General features: G+C 44.8%; 1 protein-coding gene across 2 annotated transcripts in view; it reads right to left on the bottom strand.

The window, feature by feature from the left end:
* Positions 1-3,754: 3,754 nt before the first annotated feature.
* Positions 3,755-26,723, bottom strand: part of LOC116972229 (fibrinogen alpha chain-like) — a 37,563-nt gene continuing 14,594 nt past the window's right edge. For both annotated transcript variants that reach the window (XM_033019691.1, XM_033019681.1), the window contains exons 5-6: positions 18,324-19,371; positions 3,755-4,723 (exon numbers count right to left, since the gene is read on the bottom strand). In XM_033019691.1, the coding sequence (XP_032875582.1) occupies positions 4,017-4,723; positions 18,324-19,371 (1,755 nt within the window). In that variant the 3' untranslated portion in view covers positions 3,755-4,016. The remainder of the gene's footprint in view (positions 4,724-18,323; positions 19,372-26,723) is intronic.

The raw sequence follows: 26,723 nt of genomic DNA, 5'->3' as shown, positions 1-26,723 counted from the left end.
GGGTCGACTGGGCTTATATTCCCAGCCCGAGGCTGAAGACGGCACGATACTCACGTGAGGGTGGCTGGGACGGTGTTCTGGCGGTGGTGGCCTGAGTCCGGGGTTCGGCCACGGGCCAGCGGCTGCGTCTGCAGGACTGGTGGGCCGCAGCTTCGACCATCCCGGGCCGCGGTGTTTGAGCCGCGGGAGTGATTTATAACATCGCCCGGGGGGTATCGCCTCAGCGCAGAGGGAGAAGAGGAGGGAAGAGACTGGAGACCTAAGACTTTTGCCTCCATCACAGTGAGAAGATGCTGGGTGGACTCACTGTGGTGGATGTTAATATGTGTTTATTGTTGTTTTTATCGTATTATATGTATGACTGCTGCAATTTCGTTCAGATGTCGGTCTGAATGACAATAAAGGCATATCTATCTATCTATCTATCTATCTATCTATCTATCTATCTATCTATCTATCTATCTATCTATCTATCTATCTATCTATCTATCTATCTATCTATCTATCTATCTATTAAATTTAAAAAAAAAATAATTTCTTTATTTATATAGCACATTTTTAGTCAACTTGCATTGACCCCAAAGTGCTTCACATAATTACATCCACACACACAGACAAAGGTGGGTGAAGTGTCTTGCCCAAGGACACACACAGGCAAAGGTGGGGGTGAAGTGTCTTGCCCAAGGACACAACGACAGTATGCACTCCAAGCGGGATTCGAACCAGCTACCTTCCGGTTGCCAGCCGAACACTTAGCCCATTGTGCCATCTATCTATCTATCTATCTATCTATCTATCTATCTATCTATCTATCTATCTATCTATCTATCTATCTATCTATCTATCTATCTATCTATCTATCTATCTATCTATCTATCTATCTATCTATCTATTCTATCTACTGGAATTTGGAAGGATGAGCGGTAATCTTATCGAAACATGTAACATTCTTAAGGGATTGGACAGGTTAGATGCAGGAAAAATGTTCCCGATGTTGGGGGAGTCCAGAACGAGGGGGTTACAGGCTAAGAATAAGAGGTAGACCATTTAGGACTGAGATGAGGAAAACTTCTTCACCCAGAGTTGTGAATCTGTGGAATTATCTGCCACAGAAGGCTGTGGAGGCCAATACACTGGATGTATTCAAGAGAGAGTTAGATATAGCTCTTTGAGCTGACCTAATCAAGGGATATGGAGAAAAAGCAGGAACGAGGTACTGAGTTTGGATGATCAGCCATGATCATATTGAATGGTGGTGCTGGCTCAAAGGACCGAAAAGGTACCTGTACCTGTTTTCTGCATTTCTATGTTTCCATGTTTCTATGTTTACCCAAAATACTGACAGTATCATTCAATTATCATCTCCAAGACTACTGGCTCTGCCACAACGGTGAAAAGGTTGTCTCCAATCAAGTCCTCACATATCACACAGTGCTGAATAGGAAGTCTCAATAGAAAACTGTTATGTACTTCTGTATTTAATTTAGTTATGCTGCACCCTTCGCATGGAACCAGCTGCAGAATGAACTGAAACTTAAGGAGCTGGTTTCTCTGAACAGATTTAAATCCCTTCTTAATGATGTTGAAGCGGGCTCTTCTGTCTGTACATGCTTTGTTTGATGATGTTCTGACTGTGACTCTATTTATATGTTCTCTGTTGTTTTTAAATTATTGTCTGTAACTGTGGAACTGTGCTGCTGCCTGTCTTGGCCAGGACTCTCTTGTAAAATAGATTTTTAATCTCAATGAGACTTCTCCTGGTTAAATAAAGGTTAAATAAAAAATAAATAAATAAATTTCATTGTCCTATCTGGGACATATGACAATAAAATACCCTGACGTGACCAAAAAACCTGAGCTACCACTTCAATTTTTTTCTACACTCCTCTATTGTTTAATATGTCATTTGCTTCACAACATAGCATTTCATTTTCCAATATGCTGTTGCTATTTCTGGCATGTTTATCCAGTTTTGAGGCTTTTTTTAATTTGTTCTGAATTTCCCCAATATGGCACAGTGCTTGTGCCACATAAGCATGAGGAGATCACGTGGGAGTTTCCATTACGGTGTTGGTCCTGAGGTGAGTTGGTCGCTTCAAATTCCTGAGTATTAATAACTTGGATGAGCAGCCCTGGCTCCAGCACATAGATGTAATCATGAAGAAAGCATGCTAATGCCTTTGCTTTGCTAATGGGCTTGTCCCACTTGGGTGATTTTTTGGACAACTACAGGTGACTGCCGCAAAATTTTCAACATGTTGAAAAATTTTCCGCGACAGTGGCGACAATTTCTGCTGTCGTAGGTTGTCGTGGGTGAATTCCATTAAAATTAGTCCAGTCGCCTAAAGAGTCGCCTGTGGGACAGGCCCATAAATGTGTAAAAAGATTATGTATGTCTCCGAATACTCCTACAGATGCACTGTAGAAAATATCCTGATTGATTGCATCATAGCTTGGCATGGCAATTCCAAGGCGCTGCAATGCAAGAGGCTGCAGAAAATGGTGGACATCATGGGCACAGTCCTTCCCTCCATCCAAAGCATCTACATGAGGTGATGCTTCAAGAAGATGACGTCTAACATTGAGGGTCCTCACTATTTAGGGTATGCCCTCTTCTCCCTGCTACCGTTGGGCAGGAAGTTCAGAATCCTGAAGTCCCACGCCACCAGGTTCAGGAACAGCTACTTTCCTACAGCGATCAGGTTCGTGAACCAACCTGCACAACACTAATCCTACCAGGTCAATGGATCAGTACCCTGTTGCACCTCTAGTTCACTCTTGACAAACATTGACTTTACTTTCTAATTATTTGTTTTTATGTATTTGTCTATGTTCCTGTAATGCTGCTACAAGCAAGATTTTTCATTCTACTTCATCAATGCAAATGGACGACTTGACTTGATTGTATCCTCATTGAAAAGACAAGACTTTGCAAATACTAGAACTGTGTGGTTGTCATTCCTACCAATGCAGTCATAGCGGACAATAGACCATAGACCATAGACCATAGACCATAGACCATAGACCATAGACCATAGACCATAGACCATAGACCATATTCAATAGACAACTGTGAGGTCATAGTCTCAGAATTAAAGGACGTTCCTTTTAAAAGGAGATGAAGAGGAATTTCTTCAGTCAGAGGGTGGAGATTTTGTGGAATTCTTTGCCACAGACGGCTGTGGATGCCAAATCGGTGGATATTTTTAAGGCAGGGATAGATATATTCTTGATTAGTACGGGGTGTCAGAGGTTATGGGGAGAAGGCAGGAGAGTGGGGTTAGGAGGACGAGATAGATCAGCCATGATTGAATAGGCGGAGAAGACTTGATGGGCCGAATGGTCTAATTCTGCTCCTATCACTTATGACCTTATGACCTAAGCCTGTTACTCACTACCCTAATCCTTTGCCATCGGATTTTAGAAAAATTCTCCTCTGGGAAAAGCTTCCCTGTGTCCCTCAAAATGTTGAATACTTGTGGATGACAAATAAATACATCACAACTCTTCTGTAAGTTTTGTAAGGAAACTAGTCCTATTTGTACTTGCAACCTGTATTCCAGATCGAGTCATTGATTCATAGTTATACAGCATGGAAACAGCACCTTCAGCCCAACTCATCGTTGCAACCAAAGTGCCTTCTGCTGTACTATCTTCTACTGTATGTTCTATGGTCAGCAACCGTAGATTAACTCAAAATATGTTACCAGCCAGAATCGTTCAGTATAAAATACGTGATGTTACATGCGAGATGCATAATTTCACTTTCATTTTTATTTAGTTATACACAATTGAATGAAAAATGAATATATGAGGATGATTTTTGCTCGTGATTGACGATTACATGAAACATGATCATCACCTATTTGTTCAATATCTTTTGGAAATCTCCAACAGTTTTTCGCAAGGATTGAGGCATTACAAAACAAATTTATCAAAGAGGTAGATTTATGTTGAAGCCACGACAAGCATAATATTTGTCACAACATTTATACCAATATGAACAGAAACTCTGCCTAAACTGAAGTAATTGGTCGAATTTTCATCTTCACCACTTTAAGAGAATAGTCTATACCCTTAAAAGGATCCCAGATGACGCCATTTTCTATCTCGTATGGCACATTATCGCGAGGATCATAAGGCCCACCATGGTAATAAATCCCATTTAGATTAGCGGCCTGGCAGTTATTATACCACCAACCACCGCCATAAAACTGTGCACAGTTCTCCTCCCAGTTATCATTGTCTCTGTCAAAAGTACTGAATTTCATGTTTGCATGGGAGGTGTATGCAGTATCCATAAATAAGCCACTTATTAAAGCATCCCCTGCATTCCCAGTGTAACTTGTGATGTTCAACGTGTAGTTTTCTGATTCAGAACCTACGTTGACGATATACTCAGCGTACGTCCTGTTTCCAGACCAGTCCTCCAGCTCAATCCGAAGGGAGGTTTCCTTTGCCGTGAGTAGGTGAAGGACATCATTTCCCAGCCAGATATTCCCTCGGCCTTCATCATCCAGGCGACCAAATCCCCTTTTGTACTTGTCCCACGACTGGTTGAAGTTGACTGTTTCATCCATGCGCTGCTGAACCAACATCCAACCACCGACGCCAGTACTCTGATCACAGTACACCGTTATTGCATCAACACAGCCACTGGGCATTATCTTAAACAAACCATCCTCACCGCCCTCTGCATGCTTTTGCATGATATCATTACAATCTGTAAGAAGAAATATTTTTCAGATTAGAAATGTTAGATAAAACCAACAAACATCCTTATTTTCAGTCTGAAGAAGGGTCTCGAACATGAAACGTCACCCATTCCTTCTCTCCAGAGATGCTGCCTGTCCCCGCTGAGTTACTCCAGCTTTTTGTGTCTATCTTTGGTTTAAACCAGCATCTGCAGTTCCTTCCTCACATCGCATTTGCAACGTTTTTTGTGTGTCGAAAATGCTTACCTGCAGAAACACAGATCAACTAAATGTTTACAGCCAAGGAGGAGACATTTTGCCAATCAATGTCATGAGGCAGGAGCTAAGGTGGGTAGATTGGCTGTTGTTATTGGGCAGATGGAAGTTGTTTTAAAACAAGGTGATCAAGTGCAAGATCCGAATGTTGCAGCAAGGAAGGTTGTGTGGGGGGGGGGGGGGCATAAGGACAGCAAAGTAAGGGAACTGTGGATGACCAAGGCGGATGTAAACTTGGTCATGAAGAAAAGGATGCGAGTCAGATTTAAGAAGATGGCATCAGTCAGAGCCCAAGAGGGAATCTATGCTTGAAGTTGGAGGATGTTGGTGAGATACTGAATGAGTACTTTGCATCTATATTCAAAGAGAAGAAGGACTATATTAACGATTTAAACAAGGGAATTAAATGTAACATCTCCAAGTTTGACACAAAGCTGGGTGGCAGTTTGAGCTGAGAGGAGGTTGCTATGAGGCTGTAGGGTGACTTGGATAGGTTGCATATGGTCTCGCCAATGTATAGGTGTTCACATCTTGAAAAACGGACACAGTAGATGAGGTTGGAGGAGGTGCAAGTGAACCTCTGCCTAACATGAAAAGACTGTCGAGGTCCCTGGACAGAGTCGAGGGAGGAGGTACAGTGACAGGTGTTGTATGCCTCCTCCCTTGACTCTATCCAGGGACCCCGACCAGCACTCCATTTACATTTCCAGAGGCCTATCTAGAAGCGTCTTCAATGGCACTATTGTATCTGCCACCACCCCACCCCTGGCAATGTGTTCCAGGCACCCACCGCTCTTTATGCAACCAACTAGCCCCGAACATCTCCTTTAAGCTGTGCCCTCTAGTTTTTGATATTTTCACACTGAGAGAAAGGTTGTTACTGTCTATCCTATCTATGCCCCCCGTGATGTTATATAATTCTATTAGTTCACCCCTCAGCATCTGCTGCTGAAGAGAAAACAATCCAGGTTTGTCCAACCTGTCATATACCTAATACCCACAATCCAGGAAAAAACATCTCCAAAGCCTCCTTATTCATCCTGTGGCACAGCACGGTGGCGCAGCGTTAGAGTTGCTGCCTTACAGCCCCGGGTTCTATCCCGACTACGGGTACTGTCTGCACGGAGTATTACGTTCTCCCCGTGACATGCGCGGGTTTTCTCCGAGATCTTCGATTTCCTCCCACACTCCAAAGACGTGCAGGTGTGTAGGTTAATTGACTTGGTGAATGTAAAAATTGTCCCTAGTGGGTATAGGATAGTGTTAATGTGCGGGGATCGCTGGATGGCGCGGCCCAGGTGGGCCGAAAGGGCCTGTTTCCGCGCTGTATCTCTAAACTAAACTAAAGGGGCAACAAGCAATACTCCAAAGGCCTCCTAACCTAAGCTCTATAAAACTGCAGCATGAATTCCTGAGTCTTATACTCAATGCCCTGACTGATGAAGGCAAACATAATATACATCTTCTTCACCACTCTATCCACTTGTGTTGCCACTTTCAGGGAGCTGTGAACTTGGACCCAAAGATCTCCCTGTACATCGATGAAGTTCAGGGTGTTGCCATTAACTGTAATCTTTCTCCATTCTTCATTATCCCTGGTTATGCATTGCTGACCCGAACCACTGCAATGTGTAGAAAAAAATTATCCTGTCACCCACGGCATCTGAAGAAGGGTCTCGACCCGAAACAGTCACCCATTCCTTTGCTCCATAGATGCTGCCTCACCCGCTGAGTTTCTCCAGCGTTTTTGTCTACCATCCTGTCACCCTTAGTTCTTTTGCCGAATCACCTTCAATGTCTGCTCTCTTCATTCCGATTCCTCCACCAATTTAAACACTCTGATGATATAAATTATAAGAAGAATAGATCGGGTAGACGCACAGAGTCTCTTGCCCAGAGCAGGGGAATCGCGGACCAGAGGACATAGGTTTAAGGAATATGAAGGGGAGCTTTTTCACACAAAGGAAACGGTGGCGTAGCGGTAGAGTTGCTGCCTTACAGCACTTGCAGCACCAGAGACCCGGGTTCGATCCCGACTACGGGTGCTTGTCTGTACGGAGTTTGTACGTTCTACCCGTGACCGCATAGGTTTTCTCTGAGATCTTCGGTTTCCTCCCACATTCCAAAGACGTACATGAATGTAGGTTAATTGTCTTGGTGTATGTGTAAATTGTCCCTAGTGTGTATAGGACAATGTTGATGTGTGGGGATCGCTGGTCGGTGCGGACTCTGTGGGCCGAAGGGCCTTTTGCCATGCTGTACCTCTAAACTAAACTAAAAGGATGGGTGTATGGAACAAGCTGCCAGAGGAGGTAGTTGAGGCAGGGACTATCCCAACGTTTAAAAAACAGTTAGAAAGGAACATGGATAGGACAGGTTTAGAGGGAAATGGACCAAACGCAGGCAGGTGAGTACTGTAGATGGGGCATGTTGGCCGAGTGGGCAAGTTGGGCCGAAGGGCCTGTTTCCATGTTGTATCACTCTATGAGTTTAAGATTACTGTATGAGTACCATCCATTATCTTAAACACTGCAATCAGATTGCATCACACTATTCTCTTTACCTTAGCGAACAACCTGAACTTCATCAGTCTATACACATCATAAAAAAATAATCCTGATTTATTTTTGGTAAATTTTGCCTGACCTCTCTCTAAAGCCTTTTATTTCTAAAGCTTGGCACCCAGAATTAGACACAATCCTTCAGTTGTGGCCAAACCAGATTCATCATGATTTTACTTCCTCTACTCAGTGTCTCTCTTTATAAAATCCAGTGTTTAAGTACGTTTTAAAAGTATTTTACAATGTGCCCTACCAGTTCCAATGTGCTATGCATATACACAAAAACATTCTCACTATTCCTATCCTATATAGAATTACGCTCTCTCTCTCTACTTCATTTAGAATTAACCCCTCTAAAATACATGGGACAAGGTTGAAAATAGGCATGATCTATGATGAGCGTTTGACGGCACTGGGCCTGTACTTGCTGGAGTTTAGAAAGACGAGGGGGGACCTCATTGAAACTTACCGAAAAGTGCAAGGCTTAGAAAGAGTGGCTGTGGAGAAGATGTTTCCATTAATGGGAGAGTCTAGGTCTCGAGGTCATAGCCTCAGAATTAAAGGACGTTCCTTTAGGAAGGAGATGAGGAGGATCTTTTTTAGTCAGAGGCTGGTTAATCTGTGAAACTCCTTGCCACAGAAGACAGTGGAGGCCAAGTCAATGGATGTTTTTAAGGCAGAGATAGATAGATTCTTGATTAATGCGGGTGTCAGGGGTTATGGGGAGAAGGCAGGAGAACGGGGTTAGGAGGGAGAGATAGATTAGCCATGATTAAATGGCGGTGTAGACTCAATGGGCCGTATGGCCTAATTCTGCTCCTATCACTTATGACCTAATGAGCGTATGTCAAGGGGAGGGTTCAACTACGACTGGGCATTGCATTATTGAAGGTTCAAGTAGGAAGAGGCATTGCATTAAACTGTAATCAGTCTTCAAATACTTAGAGCTCAGAAATATTAAAGGGGTGATCACTTTGCCTGGATTATACTAAAGCCTCCTAACAGACAACAGGAGATCACGGAGAGATGTCAGAAGTATTAAAGTCACAGAGTAATACAGCATGGAAACAGGCCCTTCTACTTAACTCACCTATGCTGACCCAGATGCCCCATTTAATCTAAGATAGACACAAATTATGTCTATCTTCGGTGTAAACCAGTATCTGTGGTTCCTTCCTACCCCTATTAATCTAGCTCTTGCAGCTCATATCCCTCTCAACCTTTCCTACTCATGATGCTATCCAAATGTATTTTAGATGTTGTTATAGTACCTGCCTTACCTACCTCCTCTAGCAGCTCATTTCTTACACCCACCACCCTTTGAATGAAAACTTGCCTTCAGGTTCCTATAATGTTGCCCCTTTCACCTTAAACCCATGGATCTTGAATCCCCTTACTCTGGGTAAAAGACTGTCCATTTGCCCTACCTGTTCCCCTCAAGATTTTATACACCTTAATAAGATCACCCAACCTACTGCAATCCAAGGACTAAAGTTCTAGCCTGCCCAATCTCTTCCTAAAGGGGCTGTCCCACTTAGGCGATTTTTTTGGTGACTGCCGGCGACTGCCACAGTCGTAGCAGGTCGTCAAAAAAGCGGCGACTGGACCCCCTCCTACGACAATGTCTACGACAAGCTGCGACAACCTACCACCTAGTCGACGTCAAGCTACAGCAAGCTACCGGCAACCAGCGACCCATTAGGACGTCCCCCTACGACCACACAGGTGACAACCTACGATGACCAAAGTCAACCTACGTCCACCTGCGACAAGCTACGACAAGCAATGACCCTGTCGGCGACAGCTGAAGACAACTGAAGACAATTCAGTCGCCGGTACCTGTCGCTGGTTGAAGTAGGTTGATGTAGGTCGTCGCCAATGGAATTCACCAAAGTCAGCACCTGGTGACAACCAACGTCACCTGGCGACAACCTGCGTCATCCTGGCGACAACCTATGACAGCACCTATGACAGGAGAAGACAAGCTAGGTCAAGCCTACAGTCGCTGAAACGTTTTGAACATTTTAAAATCCAGTCACGACCAGAAAAACGTTACGACTCTTTAGGCATCATGAGGAGACTATTCACGACCATACAGGCGTCACCCCGCAACCATGTGAAAACAGTCCAGTCGCCTGTAGTCGCCAAAAAAATCGCCTAAGTGTAGGTATGTTACAATACTTACCTTCAGCGGCGCTGCAATTCTGCCACTGGCCGTGTGCATGATTTTGGCGCCTTTGAGGGGGGGCGGGGTTAAAATGCGTATTTTTCCTACCTTGTCCTGGATTATATTTGGTTGGAGTGCAAGCTTTTGCTGAAGAATCGTTCCGACGGGCATTCTGTGTATTATTTTTTTTAAATCGCCCGACAATTTCAGCGCTGGAGTCATTTTAAAATCAGCTTCTAAAGCCGTCAACGCCGACAACGGGGAAGGATTTCAGGTACGGGACAGGTAAACGAAAGCCGTTTATTTTATGTATAAACGTGGTCCTTAAGATACCTTTAGTTCACATTTTAAGTTGCGAAACCATGATTTAGTCCCCATCTGAACAAGTAGTATTTTCCTGCCAATATGGGTATAAATTCACCGCAAACCGCAACGTTCCAAATGATCTCGTTCCAGAAAAACCCACTCGCAAGATGATTTAAATGACCATTAATTTACAGGTATTAAACATTAAATTCCTTCCATTTGGCATATAAATCCATGACAATGAGATTTAAAAATTATGTTATATTGTGAATTATTGTGTGAATGTTATTTGGACACTTAGGCTATTTAAAAATGTTAATCTATTCTTAAGAAATTGATAGATTTTTTGATCTAGTAATTGAATTTTGTAATTAGCTACATTTAGGTAACTAGCTAATTATATGCTTTACTTTCAAGTCATCTAAGTAAGATTGTTTCCATTTGTTTCAGAATGCTTCAATCTATAATAACTGAAAATGTCTTTCTGTTCTCTTAAGTTTTAAGAAAGTTATGGCCATTTGACTGTCCTCGATCACAGCTTTTGAGTTAAGTCAATGGAAAAGCAATAGGGAACAAGATGCTAATTTCCGAGTATGAAAATGGCCATAACATTTTTAATACTGAAGATATGAAAGTGAATTAGGTGTCAAATTAAACTTAATTTTATGCTTTATCTGATGGGATAAATTACAGACTTGATTTTTTAAATCTCTAAATTTTGTAACATTGCTACTAAGTGGGACAGGGGCTTTAATCTCAGACCTTCAAGTCCTGGCAATCTTTCCTTGTAAATCCTCTTTGTCCACTTTTCAGCTTAATGACACCCTTTCTACAGCAGGGTGACCAAGGCAGTCCTCCAAATGCAGCAGGGCCTGTCCCACTTGGTGATTTTTTTGGCGACTGCCAGCATCATTGACTGACGTAGCGTGTCGTGGCGTGATGCAGCGGTGACACGGCGCGACGTCGTATTGATGCGCGGCGTTTCCTCAAGTGTCGCAACATTTTTTTTGTTGCCGCTGGATTTTGAAATGTTCAAAATCTTTCGCCGACCCTGATCTGTCAGTCAATGACGCCGGCACTTGCCGAAAAAAATCGCCAAGTGAGACAGGCCCTTAACACTCCCCAGTGACCTGCCTTTCACACTGAAGGTCCTGCCCCGGTTTAACATCCCAAAATGCAACCTCACACTTATTAGCCATTCCTCTGTCCATTTGCCCAGCTGATCAAGATCCTGCTGTAATTTTTGATAACTATTTTTACTGTCTACGATACCTCCTATGTTACCTGCACACTTACTTATTAGACCCTGCCCATTCTCATCCAAATCGTTGATATAAACTACAAACATCAATGGGCCCAGCATCGGCCCGTGAGACACCACTGGTCATAAGCCTCCAGTCCAAAAAACAACAATCTACCCTTGCTTCCTTCCATGAAGCCAATCCTGTATCCAGGCAGCGACCTCTCTGTCCTGGGCCTCCTCCATGGCCAGAGCGAGCAACACTGGAAATTGGAGGAACAGCACCTTATATTCCGCTTGGGGAGTCTGCAGCCTGTGGGCATGAACATTGAATTCTCCCAATTTTGTTAGCCCTTGCTGTCTCCTCCCCTTCCTGAGCCCTCGGGCTGTCTCCTCCCATCCCCCAGCCCTCGGGCTCCTCCTCCTCCTTTTTCCTTCCTTCTCCCCGCCCCCCCCTATCAGTCTGAAGAAGGGTTTCGGCCCGTAACGTTGCCCATTTCCTTCGCTCCATAGATGCTGTTGCACCCGCTGAGTTTCTCCAGCTTTTTTGTGTACCTTCGATTTTCCAGCATCTGCAGTTCCTTCTTGAACAGCTAACCAGCTCTCCCTGGATACCATGCAACATTTTATATAAGTAAATACAATTATAAGAATATAATATTAGGGCAGCATAGCGGCACAACGGTAGAGTTGCTGCCTTACAGTGCCAGAGACTCAGGTTCGATCCTGCCTCCTGGTGCAGTCTGTACGGAGTTTGTACCTTCTCCTCGTGACTTGCGTGGGGTTTCTCTAGTATCTCCGGTTTCCTCCCATATTCCAAAGACGTACAGGTTTGTGGGTTGATTGACTTTGTATGAATGTAAAATTGTCCCTAGTGTGTGTAAGAAAGTATTAGTGTGCGGGGAGCGCTGATTGGTGTGGACTCGGTGGGCCGAAGAGCCTGTTTCTGTGCAGTATCTCTAATCTAAACTAAACTAAACTATAAGAGCAACCAGGTTACCAAGGAAAGAGTGATGCCCACTTGGGATCAAAAGAGTATACTGTGCATAGAGTATGGAATTCCCTGCCACAGAGGGCAGTGAAGGCCAAATCACTGGATGGATTTAAGAGAGTTAGATAGAGCTCTAGGGGCTAGTGGAATCAAGGGATATGGGGAGAAGGCAGGCACAGGTTATTGATTGGGGACGATCAGCCATGATCACAATGAATGGTGGCGCTGGCTCGAAGGGCAGAATGGCCTCCTCCTGCACCTATTTTCTATGTTTCTATAGAGGCAGGAGACATAGGCTAGGTCTTAAATTAATGCCTTTCATCTGTCATCGCAATTGTGAACGACATGTGTAGTTGGAAATTTCAGTTACAACAGTGACATTCCAGAATATGTTAAGATTAAAAGAAGCATTATATGCTTTAGCGGACATGAAGGTGAATTAATCTCCATGGTCTGATGCAATGTATCCTAGGCTTCCATTGGAGTCAATGGAGGAGAATGCTGGAACACTGAAGACCATTTTAACTCCCCGTCCCATTCCCACACTGACCTTACTGTCCTTGGCCTCCTCCATTGCCAGAGTGAGGCCACACACAAACTGGAGGAACAGCATCTCATATTACACTTGGTTAGCTTACAACCCGGAGATAAAGGATATCGAAGGCTCCAATTCCCTGTGCTCCACTCATTTCTCCCTCTCCCCTTCCACCTATATTCCTCTGGCTTCACAGTTCACGCTTCTTCTATCCTTATCCCTTATATCACATTTTTTGTCTTTACACCTCTGGCCTTTGTCCAACCATCTGCCAATCCAAAACCCCTCTCACCTATACCAACCTATCACTTGATAGACACAAAATGCTGGAGTAACTCAGCGAGACAGGCCACATCAGTGGAGAGAAACATTTTGGATCGAGACCCTTCGATACGAAACGTCACCCATTCCTTTTCTCCAGAGATGCTGCCTGTCCCGCTGAGTTACTCCAGTATTTTGTGTCTACCATTGGTTTAAACCAGCATCTGCAGTTCCTTCCTCCACCTATCACCTACCAAGCTTTGTCCCATCCCCACTTCTCATCCATCTCTCTTCTCCCGACTACAATTAGTCTGAAGAAGGTCCCAAGCCAAAATGTTGCCGTGTTCTCCAGAGATGCTGCCTGGCTCATTGAGTTACTCTAATATTTTAATAGACTTATAGAGCTGTACAGCGCAGAAACAGGCTCTTTGACCCACCTTGTCCAAGCTGAACAACTTGGCTTATCGGGCTAATTTCCCTGCATTTGGCCCATATCCCTCTAATCCGTATATCCATCCATATCCATATATCTGTTCAGACGCCTTTTAAAAGTCATAATTGCATCCGCATCTGTAGCTTCCACTGGCAGCTCATTCCAGAAATTGACCACCCTCTGAGTGAAAAAGGTGCCCCTGATGTTCCTCTTAAATCTCTTCCCTCTTACCTTCAGCCTGTGTCCTCTAACATGAGAATCCTCCACCTTAGGAAAAAGTCTGTGAGCCTTCACTTTCTCCACACCCTCATGATCACGTACTCCTCAATAATATGTCTTTTTTTTTTGTAAACCAACATCTGCAGTTCCATGTGCCTGAAAATTCTTAAGGGATTGGACAGGCTAGGTGCAGGAAGATTGCTCCCGATGTTGGGGAAGTCCAGGACAAGAGGTCACAGCTTAAGGATAAGGGGGAAATCCTTTAAAACCGAGATGAGAAGAACTTTTTTCACACAGAGAGTGGTGAATCTATGGAATTCTCTGCCACAGAAGGTAGTTGAGGCCAGTTCATTGGTTATATTTAAGAGGGAGTTAGATGTGGCCCTTGTGGCTAAAGGGATCAGAGGGTATGGAGAGAAGGCAGGTACGGGATACTGTTGGATGATCAGCCATGATCATATTGAATGGCGGTGCAGGCTCGAAGGGCCGAATGGCCTACTCCTGCACCTATTTCTATGTTTCTATGTTTCTATGAATTTAAAAAAAATGTTCGCCACAGATGACTGGAAGATCTCAGATGCGATACCTTGATTCAGACTGGCTGCAATACTAACCCAGGTATTTATGTGCCAATCAGTCTCAGTAATCAAGAAATTATGAGGAAATATTCTGAGGGACGGGAGGAATCTGCGCCTGGAAAGTCAGATTTATTTGTGTGAGATTCTGTATGACTAAATTAATAGATTTTTTAATGAGCTGACTAAATATATTGATGAAGACCAGGCAGTTGATGTGTTTTCAATGGACTTTAGTAAGAACTTTACAAGGTCTCACATCATAAGATCGTAAGATCCTTAGTGATAGGAGAAGAATTAGGCCATTCAGTCCATCAAGTCTACCCTGCCATTCAGTCATGGCTGATCTATCTCTCCCTCCTAACCCCATTCTCCTGCCTTCTCCCCATAACTCCTGACACCCGTACTAATCAAATGAATTAATCACATGAAAGCTGGTCCAAAACCACTGGATTCGAGGAAAATTGGCAAAATAGATCCAAAATAGTTTTTGATGATAGGAGGGAGAGGGTGATGATGGAGGGTAGTTATTGTGACTGGAATTTTCCAACCATTGGTGTACCTTAGGGATTGGAACTGGGACCACCACTGTTTGTTGGAAATAGTAACATCTTAAATGTGAACAGTAAATGGCATGATTAGGAAAGGGGCTGTCCCACTTGGGTGTCATTTGAGCGTCATTTACGCGACAGGCCGGTAGTGACTGACGCTCGATAGTCGCACAACTGTGGCACGAAAATCGTCCAGCAGTACGACAGTCGCACGGCAAGTGCTCTTGAGAGCCCTGCTTCTTTTGGGAGCCATTTGCGATGTCATTCGTACTTAGTCTGATCTCCGTAGCAAGGATTTTCCCAGTGAAGAAATTACAAAACTACGCACGCTTTATACCCTGGTGGTCACGTGGTGTGGCACTCAAATGATGTGCAAATGGCGTGCCGACAGCATACGGGCGGCACATGGCTACGGACGTTGACGCACGGTGACGCATAATAAATTAGCATAGGCAATGTTCGTGCGTCACCGTGCGTAACCATGCGTCACCACGTGCTACACGTACAGCGTCAGTACGTCAGCGTACGACATCAGTACGTCAGCATGCGCAAGGGGTACGTCACCCAGGTGGCGTGCGAGGATTTTGAGCATTCCAAGATTCTGGTGTGCCTCGTGTTACCGCGCATCACTGCATACGCCACCACGCCTCACCACACGCCATGCGCGCGTCATGACGCGCCAACCAATTTTTAGGATGTCGCGTAAGTGACGCACAAATGACGCCCAAATGGGACAGGCCTTTAAGTCTGCAGATGACATTTAAGTTGGTGACACAAGGAACTGCTGATGTCGGAATCTTGCATAGAACACAAAGTGCTGGAGTAACAACGGGGTCAGGCAGCAACTCTGGAGGACATAGATAGGTGATGTTTCAGGTCGGGATATTTCAGACTCAATATTGAGTCATGAAAGCTGGTGATGTTAATCGTGAAAAGGGTAGAGTTTAGTGTAGTTTAGTTTAGTTTAGCGACACAGTGTGGAAACAGGCCCTTCGGCCCACCGAGTCTGCGCCAACCAGTGATCCCCGCACATTAACACTATCCTACAAACACCAGGGATAATTTACACATACAACAAGCCAACAACCTACGCACCTGTGCGTCTTTGGAGTGTGGGAGGAAAACGAAGATCTCGGAGAAAACCCATGTGGGTCACGGGGAGAACGTGCAAACTCCGTACAGACAGCACCCGTAGTCAGGATCAAGCCCGTGTCTCCGGTGCTGCATTTGCTGTAAGGCAGCAACTCTACCGCCCTGCCACCGTGGCTACAGAATTATACAGGTCAGCTGGTAAATCGGGAAGGGCAATGCCAGGCAATTTAATTCTAATAATTGTAAGATGGTGCATTTTAGGGAGGCTTAACGGTAAGGCCTTGAAAAACATTGAGCAACGAAGGGACCTTGTTTCAAAGCTCCCTGAAGATGGCAACATAAGTAGATAGGGTGGTGTCAAAGGCATACTGTATAGGGTTCTGGTCTTTGTTACCTGGAGCATAGAATGCAAGAGCAAGGAGGTCTTGGCTGAACTTTACTAAACTTTTGCTGGAATACTGTCTGAAGTTCTGGTCACCACACTACAGGAAGGTGCATGGGAGAGGATGCAGAAGATATTCACCAGGATCTTGCCTGAGATACTTCAGTATGCTTCAGATATGCTTCAGTTATGAAGAAGGACTGTAGACAAAAATGCTGGAGAAACTCAGCGGGTGAGGCAGCATCTATGGAGCGAAGGAATAGGTGACGTTTCGGGTCGAGACCCTTCTTCAGACTGATGTGTGGGTGGGGGGGGGGGGGGGGGGGAGCGGGAAGAAGAAAGGAAGAGGAGGAGAATGTAGGAGTGACAGAAGGACTTGATCAGTTTGATTTGATTTCCTTGGAGGAGAGGAAGCTGAGGGGGGAACTTGATAAAGATGTACAAAATGATTACAGGCGATAGGGTCGATTTCCCCCATGAAATGGTGTGTAAGACTAAAGGGCTTAAATTAAGAGGAGATTTGAGAAATAATTTGAGCATCTTGAGAATTGAACACACTGCTTGAGAATAGAGTGGAGGCAGGTACTCTCACAATATGCTTGAAGCATCTAGACAAGTACATGAATCCCCGATGCAAGGTAGGCTATGGACCAAGTGCTGATAAAATATATGAATGTAAAGGTTGGCAAGACATGGTGAGCGGAAGAAACTGTGTATGTGTTATAGAAACATAGAAACATAGAAAAATAGGTGCAGGAGGAGGTCATTCGGCCCTTCGAGCTAATGAATATGATCATGGTTGATCATCTAAAATCAGTACCCCGTTCCTGCTTTTTCCCCATATCACTTGATTCCTTTATCCCAAAGAGCTAAATTTAAATCTCTTGAAAACATCCAGTGAATTGGCCTCCACTGCCTTGGCAGAGAATTCAACAGATTCACAACTCACTGGGTGGAGATGTTTTTCCTCATCTCAGTCCAAAATGGCATACCATGGTTCTGGACTCCCCCAACATCGAGGACATTTTTTTGCATCTAGCCTGTCCAACTCTCCTTAATGTTAAAGCCCCTGTCCCACTTAGGAAACCTGAACGGAAACCTCTGGAGACTTTGCGCCCCACCCAAGGTTTCCGTGCGGTTCCCGAAGGTTGCAGGTGGTTGCCGGAGGTTGCATGTAGTGGAAGCAGGTAGGAGACTGACAAAAACCTCCGGGAACCGCATGGAAACCTTGGGTGGGGCGCAAAGTCTCCAGAGGTTTCAGTTCAGGTTTCCTAAGTGGGACAGGGGCATTACTCTTTGACTCAATATTGCTTTATTTAGAATTATTGCCTTCTAGTTTAGATTGCCTTGTTTAGAATTATGCCATCCCATTTGCTTCTTCCCCTGCTAATGAAATATTGCAATCACATTTCTCAACATCTCTGATATTGCCATGCTATCGTGCCTTGCTTCGCCAACCTTGTTTTTACATACATGCACTATACACCTGCCTGTTGATATTCATGTACTTTTTCATAGTCTGGTCCTGCCTAATACATTTCATTTCTTGTTCTACTACCACTACTTAACTCTTCCAATTCTTTTTTCACCTTTGCTCCCGTCTTAAATACCTCAGGACACAGAGTGGGACACTAACTCGGCGGGTCAGGCAGCATTTCTGGAGAACATGGACAGGTGACATGTGTAGGAAGGAACTGCAGATGCTGGTTTAAACCGTAGATAGACACAAAAAGCTGGTTGTAACTCAGCGGGACAGGCAGTATCTCTGGAGAGAAGGAGTGGGTGACGTTTCGGGTCTGAAGAAGGGTCTCGACCCGAAAAGTCACCCATTCCTTCTCTCCAGAGATGCTGCCTGTCCCGCTGAGTTACTCCAGCATTTTTGTGTCAATCTATGGATAGCCGACATTATAGGTTGTGAACCTTATTCAGCCTATAGAAGTACATACTTCAAGAATATTTGATAATTACAACATTCACACAATCAATACCTTATCTTTAAAAATAAGATACTTGTTTAACCTGAATGATCACTGTACCTACCTTTTCCAATGTAGTTCTTAATCTTATGCACTTTTTCCATGCTAAGATTGTGAATATGTTCACCAGGAACATAATCTGTGATTTCATCGTTTGAGAATAAGCTTCCATTGATAGAAGGGTGCATGGTATTAGAATCTTCTGCGTACTGGAAGAAACTGTTATGGGATTCTATGTTCAATGCGTGGTCTTTGAATTCTGTCACCTCTTTGGTTGAGGGGATGACAGGTTCATTGGAGTTGATTACATAAGAGTCGTCAACATTCCTTAAATCTGAATAATCACTAAATTCCTCCGAGCTACCAGTGTCTGTAAACGTTGAATTATCAGGAAAACCTTTCCTGTCTTGTGGCAATGTTATTGCCTCTTGGCCTATTTGTTCTAAACTGAGTAATGGCTCTGTAAATGTATAACCTGTTTCAAAGTTGGCATTTTTGCTGAAGTTCTGTTTCACAACTGATTGAGAACCGCTTGTGGAGGGATATATTCTTGCGTCATGGGAGCTCTCTGAAAAAGTTCCTTTGATTGAGTATTTTGTCATATTTAATGCCACATTGCTGGTTTCTGCCTCAGTATGAGTCAAGGGTGTATCAGCGTTTCTTGTACTATTTATCCCATGGCTTAAGAGTGTATTTTCCCTTCTCGTGCTATTCATTCCACCAGGAGTGCTGGATACATCACCACTCGTTATGTTATCTGTGTGAACATCCGTAGCTTTGCTTGTAGATCCGGTATCGGTGGCCAAGAAGATGGAAGAACCTTCGTCTGGGATATCATTATCTAAACCAAACAGCCCCATGTCTATTTCTTCCCAGAATTTTGGACATTTCAGACTAATGTCAGATGCAGACTTGAAGCCAGTTACTGCGTTAGCTTTCTTCACGATACTCAGCTTATGTACTGGCTTGTTATATACGATTTGTTCAAGCCTTCGGCCAGCCATTGAATTAAGAGATTTCTCCATTTGTGCATTCTGTTCATTGTTGATATTGTAAACAACTGATTGAGCGCAAGATCCTTTGCAAGACTGGAGCTTGATACCAATGTCAACCTGAAAGGAGAAAAAATAACAACAATGATCATAAACGCCAATCATAATTAGGAAACATTTTTTGACAGTTATCCACTTGAATGCACCAACACAAGACCTTGTTGGGAAAAAAATCTTTGCACTCTCCTATTTTTACACCAAAAGGAATATTACATTGAGAATAAAAACTGATTTTGATAATCCTTAAAGTGAAGGTATTATCAAATGTTTATATTTTCCGAACATATGTACATTTATTTATATACTTTGTGGTGTGGCGGCACCTAACGGCAGTGGCTCGACTGCAGTCCATCTGTCTTTTTTTAATTTTTGTCTCGTTAAATGTATGTTTTGATTCTAGTTTTATTATTTTTTTACCTGTGTATATGTGGGGGGTGGGGGGGAAATTGTTTAATCTCTTCCCTGTACGGGGACCCGACTTTTTCCCTGTCAGGTCTCTGGTGTCGTTGGGCCTAACATCGCAGAGCCGGCGGCAGCCTCCGGCCGGAACTAACCTGAGGGCTCCAGTCGCGGAACCTGCGGACCTGACATCGCGGGAGCTGGCCGACTTCGGAACGATTGGAGCTGTGGTGGCACACGGCTGCGACCTGACTTCGGAGTTTCGGAGGCTTCGGCCGCAGGCCCGGTGGACAGGAACATCGGGAGCTCGCACGTCCCTGGTGGGAGACCGCTTTTCGGAGCACCCGCAACGGCAACTTCCCCCGCTGTAATCATGGGGTTTAAATGAATCGGAGTGGGGCCTAACATCGCCCGGCACGGATTAACGGCCGCAGGACTTACCATCGCCCGCCGGTGGCTTTACCATCGGGAGCCTCAGTTAGCCTTGACGTTGCAGTTGGACTGCTGGACCGCGGGAGAAGAACAAAGGGAAGAGATAAGACTTTTGCCTTCCATCACAGTGAGGAGGTGTTGGAGATTCACTGTGATGGATGTTTGTGTAAACTAAGCTGTTTGAATGACAATAAAAGGCATTCTATTCTATAATATTCTTCTAATAAGTTGCACAAATATGAATATCAACAAAGCAAATGATGTCAAGAATACTGTGAATCGTGGCTTCAATTGAACTATAAAGTTGTGATGTTAAATATTCAATGGGTCCATGGTGTTTGCACCTTTTGCTGAAAAATTTCATGTAAAAGCTTTCAGGAGAAGTCTTTGGAACCATTTGTGGAGTAGAGGGAAAATCTCAAAACTCACTGCGAAAACTCAGAGCTTCCGTTGAATTCTCAATGGGAAATTTACCCAGGAAAACTGTGGTCACAAGTTTTATTTTTCTGGAGGAAAGTGATGAACCAAAATTGCAAACCTTACCTTTCCATTATATTGTCCAGTTTGGGTTCTGGTGAAATCATTGGGACCCCCCCCCCCAATGTCATTTGAATGAAGCACAACAGAACACAACAGTGGCCAGTGGACTCAGGAACAAAACTGGAATCTGAGGGGCAACTTTTTCACATATATATGGGTATATGGAATGAGCTGCCAGAGGAGATACTTGAGGCAGAAACTATAATAACATTTAACAGACATTCGGACAGATACATGGATAGGAAAGGTTTGGAGTGATTCGGGTCAAATGCGTGCAGGTGGGATTAGTGTAGATGGGCCATCTTGCATTGGCAATTGCAAGCTGGGCAGAAGGGCCTGTTTCCATGCTGTATGGGTCTATGATTCTAACAATGACTCTAAGTACATGATAGGAAAGATTTTGAAGGATATGGGCTAAACACAGGCAAATTGGACTAGTTTAGAAAGATATCCAGATCGGCATGCATACAAGGGCTTTTATTCGTAATGCCATGGAGACACAAGAGAGTACAGCTGTTGGAATCTGGAACAATAAAAAACAAATTGCTGCAGGACGGTCCTGATCCAGGGTCTTGACCCAAAACATCCACCATCTCCATGCCCCAGAGCTTCTGCCTGACCAGCTGAGTTCCTCTAGCAATTTGTTTTTTTGTTTCATCACTCTGTAGCTGTCTTTGACTATTCCCCATCAAAGCAATGCTGTGCAAACTTCTAACATAGCAACATTTGAAACAACAGTTAAAAGACATTTGGCAGGTACATGGATAGGAAAGGTTGAGAAGGATATGGACCAAACATGGGCAGGTGGGATTAGTGTAAGTGGAGCATCTTGGTTGGCATGGACGAGTTAGGCCGAAGGGACTGTTTCCTGCAGTATGACTATGACTTTATGATAAAGGCTTCTGCACAGACATTGATCTCCCAAATTCTCCCAATTTGGCTAGCCCGTGCTGTCCCCTCCCCTTCCTTCACCCTCTAGCTGTCTCCTCCCACCCTCCCATCCGCCCGCCCTCGGGCTCCTCCTCCTCCTCCCTTTGTCCTTCTTTCTTTCCCCACCCCCTATCAGTCTGAAGAAGGGTTTCGGCCCGAAACGTCGCCTATTTCCTTCGCTCCATAGATGCTGCTGCACCCGCTGAGTTTCTCCAGCATTTTTGTGTACCTTCTGCACAGACATGTCGGGCGTATTAGACACAAACTATACCGTAAAAGGGAAGGTAGACAAAAAAGCTGGAGAAACTCAGCGAGTGAGGCAGCATCCATGGAGCAAAGGAATAGGTGACGTTTTGGGTCGAGACCCTTCTTCAGACTGATATCGGTGGGGGGGGGGGGGGGGGGGCTGGAAAAAGAAAGGAATAGGCGGAGACAGTAGGCTGTGGGAGAGCTGGGAAGGGGAGGGGAAGGAGGGAGAAAGCAAAGACTACCTGAAATTGGAGAAGTCAATGTTCATACCGCTGGGATGTAAACTACCCAAGCGAAATATGAGGTGCTGTTCCTCCAATTTACAGTGAGACTCACTCTGGCCATGGAGGAGGCCCAGGACAGAAAGGTCGGATTTGGAATGGGAGGGGTAGTTGAAGTGCTGAGCCACCGGGAGATCAGTTTGGTTATTACGAACCGAGCGGAGGTGTTGGGCGAAGCAATCGCCAAGCCTGCGCCTGGACTCGCCGATGTAGAGCAGTTGACACCTGGAACAGCGGATGAAATGGATGAGGTTGGAGGAGGTGCAGGTGAACCTCTACCACACCTGGAAAGACTGGAAGGGAAGAGTCCATGTTGATCAATGTCCATGGCTGTGATTGTTATGAATTAAAAAATGATGTTTGGATATCGTGGAGGCAAAGTTTAGAGTAACCACCCTGAATTATGTTAAAGTGGCGGAAACGGCCAAAAACGGTACCAATTCAACAGTTTAAACACCTCACAGTTAGGTGTAGCTGGCTATGCCAGTGAATCATTTGCATCCTTATTACTATTGAGAATGTTGTGGTGAGACATCCTCCTGAATCACAGAAGTCTTTTTCCTGAAGGTGCTTGCACAGTGGTGCTGGGCAGAGAGTTCCAGGAAGTGACTGAAAGAAGATCAAGGGAACAGTCTTTCAGTTCCAAACCAGGACAGACTGTGCTGTTGTTGGTTGTGGTCTTCCAGGTGCAGCAATGGTGAAGCACGTAACTGTGTAGAGGACATGGTGAGGATAAAGAACAGCCCACCTCGACCTGGCTGGTTGTGTAAATCCTGGCCAAGTCTGTGTTTCTGCAGATATAAGACAAGCTGCTGAATGGTGCCAGTAAGTCTAGGTCACAGATCAGTGTTGCAGATAAGAAATGTATGAGTGTCTCTTCAATTGTCAGTATGAATGAGATTTTTGCAGAAGACCTCCAAAGAAGTGTAAAATGCGTGGTTGATTGGATTAATTCAAAAGCATTGTAAATAATGTAAATAATGTTGCGAGACAGTTACCCTGCTGTTTGTTGATTGGCCAAAGTGTTAAGCCCTAGCAGGGTTGTTTTGAATTCCAGGGTAAATGTTGCATTATTCAAGTTAGCTTCCTTCCTGAAGCTTCTCCTAGAAACAATGTATGGGAGATTCTGTTATTGGTTTGGGGAACTGTCAATAATGTATTCATGTAATTAATATGATTGATTGGATTGTAAAGATACCACCCTTATGTAGTTCAGTCCCTCATGGTTCGAGGACCTATAAAATGCAGCCCCCACGAGATCCTTTGTCGATCTTCTGGAAGAGCACTTGGGACTGCGTGACCTTTTGGAGTGTTTCTGTTTGCATGAGGCCGAAGGGCTTGTCCAGGCAGAGACAAGGATCAAACCCGCGGTGGTTTAGGCTGGGGATTTAGCTTAGAAGAGCATATTTATATTGGGGGCTCACCCAGGATCTCAACAGACCCCCCAACACAAGCTTGTGATTAAGTGGGACAAGCCCCTGTCCCACTTAGGAAACCTGAACAGAAACCTCTGCAGACTTTAAGCCCCACCCAAGGTTTCCGTGCGGTTCCTGGAGGTTGCAGGTGGTTGCCGGAGGTTGCAGGTAGTGGAAGCAGGTAGGGAGACTGACAAAAACCTCCGGGAATCGCACGGAAACCTTGGGTGGGGCTTAAAGTCTCCAGAGGTTTCCATTCAGGTTTCCTAAGTGCGACAGGGGCATAAGAGTGTTGAGCTGTTCCCGATTGCGAGTGCAGAAATCGGTGCCACGGTTCAGTTTTTGCATCGGTTTTCGTCACTTCGCTAGTCCGAGCAGATCGATCATTCGCGGGCTTGGGAAAGGGTCCCAACGAGATCGTAGAACATAGTCTAGCAAACACTGGGGGCATTAGTGCCTTTGGGGTTAGAGGCCCTGCTAGGGTTGGGTTAAAGGCCCTCTCCTTTGGGTTAAAGGCCCGTAAAACTTGGTCGTAGACTGTAGCTGCAGGTGCTGACAAAAAACAAAAAAACTATTCCGTAAAAAAATAAAACTAGAGGTTCGAGGCCCTTCCCAGATCGGGTATCCAATTGAGTGGATATTTCAAGATGACCTGGGTGTAACAATGCTAAGCGGCTAAGCACTGCGTCGTTGCTGGGGGTGCAGATTGGAAGTGCGCTCCAAAAATCGGCATCGACTGCCAGCGTGAAGAGGTTCCGCCCTGACACCCAGTGCCAAGCAGGTGGAAAGGAAGAAGTCTTTTTGACCGGGTGAGCCTATGTTGGTTGAAGTCCATGCCTGTTTGAGGTATCCAGATCTCTGAAAAGACAAGGGAGGACCCTCGTAAAGGTATCGGGCACTCGGTAGTTAGAGTATAGATTGGTTGAAAATACTCTAATCCATTCGAGAATTCCATATCTGAACTAAATTTGAATTGTAATTTGCGTACGTTGAGTTACGCACCAAAAAGCTAATAGGTCCTAGCAGAGCGTGTTGAAATTCCGCATATCTATATTACTAAAAGTCTGTTCTTGACCGGTTTTGGCCATCTGTGCTGCGATTTCCGAGAGAACTCCGCACCTACGGCCGTCATTTTTGGCCTCCTCGCTCAGAGCCCCCCTCCGCCGTATGTGTGCTGAGGATTTTTCCCGTTGATGAAAAATGACAGAGATATTAATGTTTTTACAAAATTCCCCATTCTCTCTCCTGCTCCTGCTGGTGGGAGGGGGGGGGGGGACTATAAAACCAGGAAGTGGTGTGCCCCAATCAGTCTCTACAAGATGGAGGTCTGAGCTCTGAATGACTGAACAAATGTCTACACAGCTGTGAGTAAGTACCCTTAATTTGGTTTGAAAATGAAAATATGGTTATGGTTAGTTTGAAGGAAAAAAGCACTGCCTGCAAATGGTTGTTTGGGTTGAAGTAAAAAGGCTCTCTCTCTCTCTCTGTCTCTCTCTCTCTCTCTCTCTCTCTCTCCTTCTCTCTATCTCCCCTCTCTCCTCTTCTCTCTCTCTCTCTAGTCTCTCTCTCCTTCTCTCTCTCTCCCCTCTCTCCTCTTCTCTCCTCCTCTCTCTCCTCTCTCCCTCTCTCATCTCTCTCGTCTCTCCCATCCCTCCTGCTCCTCCTCTCTCTCTCTCTCTCCCTCTCTCCTCTCTCGCTCCTCTCCTCTCGTCTCCTCTCTCTCTCCCCCTTCTCTCTCTCTCTCCCCTCTCTCTCCCCCTCCTCCTCTCCCCCCTCTCTCTCTCCCTCCCTCTCTCTCTCTCCTCCCCTCTCCCCTCCTCCCCCTCCTCTCTCTCTCTCCTCTCTCTCCTCCTTTCTCCCCCTCTCTCCCCCCTCTCTCCCCCCCTCCCCTCTCTCTCCCCCCTCCCGCCTCTCTACTCCCCTCCCCGCTCACTTCTCCCCCCTCTATCCTCCCCCCTCTCCCCCTCTCTCTCTCTCCCCTCCTCCCCTCCTCCTAAAATAGTGTGTGATTTAATTGTGATAACAAGTGAATGCTTGTAGTTTATATTGGAGTGTGTTTCTGTTTACTTATAATAGGTGTTATAATTTCTTGCTTGGGTATAGTTTTGCTTGCATGGTTTGGGTTTATTTATCTCTGATAAATTGAAGTATTTTGAGTGGGAGAAATTGCTACTAAAAAGTATATGTTAGCGCTTTGGAGACGTTGGCTATTGTTCGGGAGCGATCTTGGTAGCCTTGGAGGCTGAAAGGGAGGAGTGAATTATTGAAGAGGTGTGAGGTGTGAGTGATTCAGAAACGTATCTGTATCTGTATGGTTTCTATTGTACAAGGACATGGGGAATAGCCTGGAGAAGGATATCACTTCTGAAAGCCCATACTAATAATATGTAATGAATTCCCTCTGAAAGATGAGAGGTTACGAACATTTTCGGGAAAGTTAAATAAAGAGTTAAGAAGTGAATTATGGCCGATGGGTGGCCTGAAGTCAGTAACGGGGACAAGGTACATAGAGAAAATTATCCGGCAATGTGGAGATAGCGAAGAAGGAAATGAACATAGAATTATGGAGAGTGTATTATACGAAGAGGAAAGTGAACAAAGAAGTTGTTAGGCTAACAAATTGGAGGATGGCAGCCTCAAGGCTGGGGATAGAGCTCGAAGAAGTGGGAGCTGGTCCTTCTCTGGGTATTTCTAAAAAGAAAGAGAAAGAGAAAGATATTAAATATTAAAAGCAGGAGCAGAGAAGAGGAGTTGGAGGGGAGTTGCCCCCGGCAACTCTTAAAGTGGAAGTGGCCCCGACACAGTGTGGACATTGAAGGGAGGGAATTAAAAAGATGGGCAGAGTTTTTTGGTATAGAATCACAGCCTTCCTCCAAACCATCTCACATTTCCAGTCCTAAGGTACCTTGTGCAGCTTGTGAGCAGGGCATTCAAGTGGAGTCAACAGCATCTTTGACTCCACCTACTAAATTTAAACCTGTAACGGAGACATTGGGAAAGGATTCGTAGAACAGAGTCTAGGGAGCAAGGAGTAAGGTTCCTTATAAACTGGTGCCAGAGCAAATTAAATGGACAGCAGGAGAAGTAAAGGAATCCCGTACAAAATATTGGGATCCCTTTAGCGAAGGAAGTAGTGGTGCTGAGGGTGAGACAATAGCAGGTCATA

The sequence above is a fragment of the Amblyraja radiata genome, chromosome 1 (genome assembly GCF_010909765.2).
Source record: "Amblyraja radiata isolate CabotCenter1 chromosome 1, sAmbRad1.1.pri, whole genome shotgun sequence".
NCBI classification, from domain to species: Eukaryota; Metazoa; Chordata; class Chondrichthyes; order Rajiformes; family Rajidae; genus Amblyraja; species Amblyraja radiata.
The sequence above is the reverse complement of the archived record's forward strand: the minus strand, read 5'-3'. Positions and strand labels throughout refer to the sequence as shown.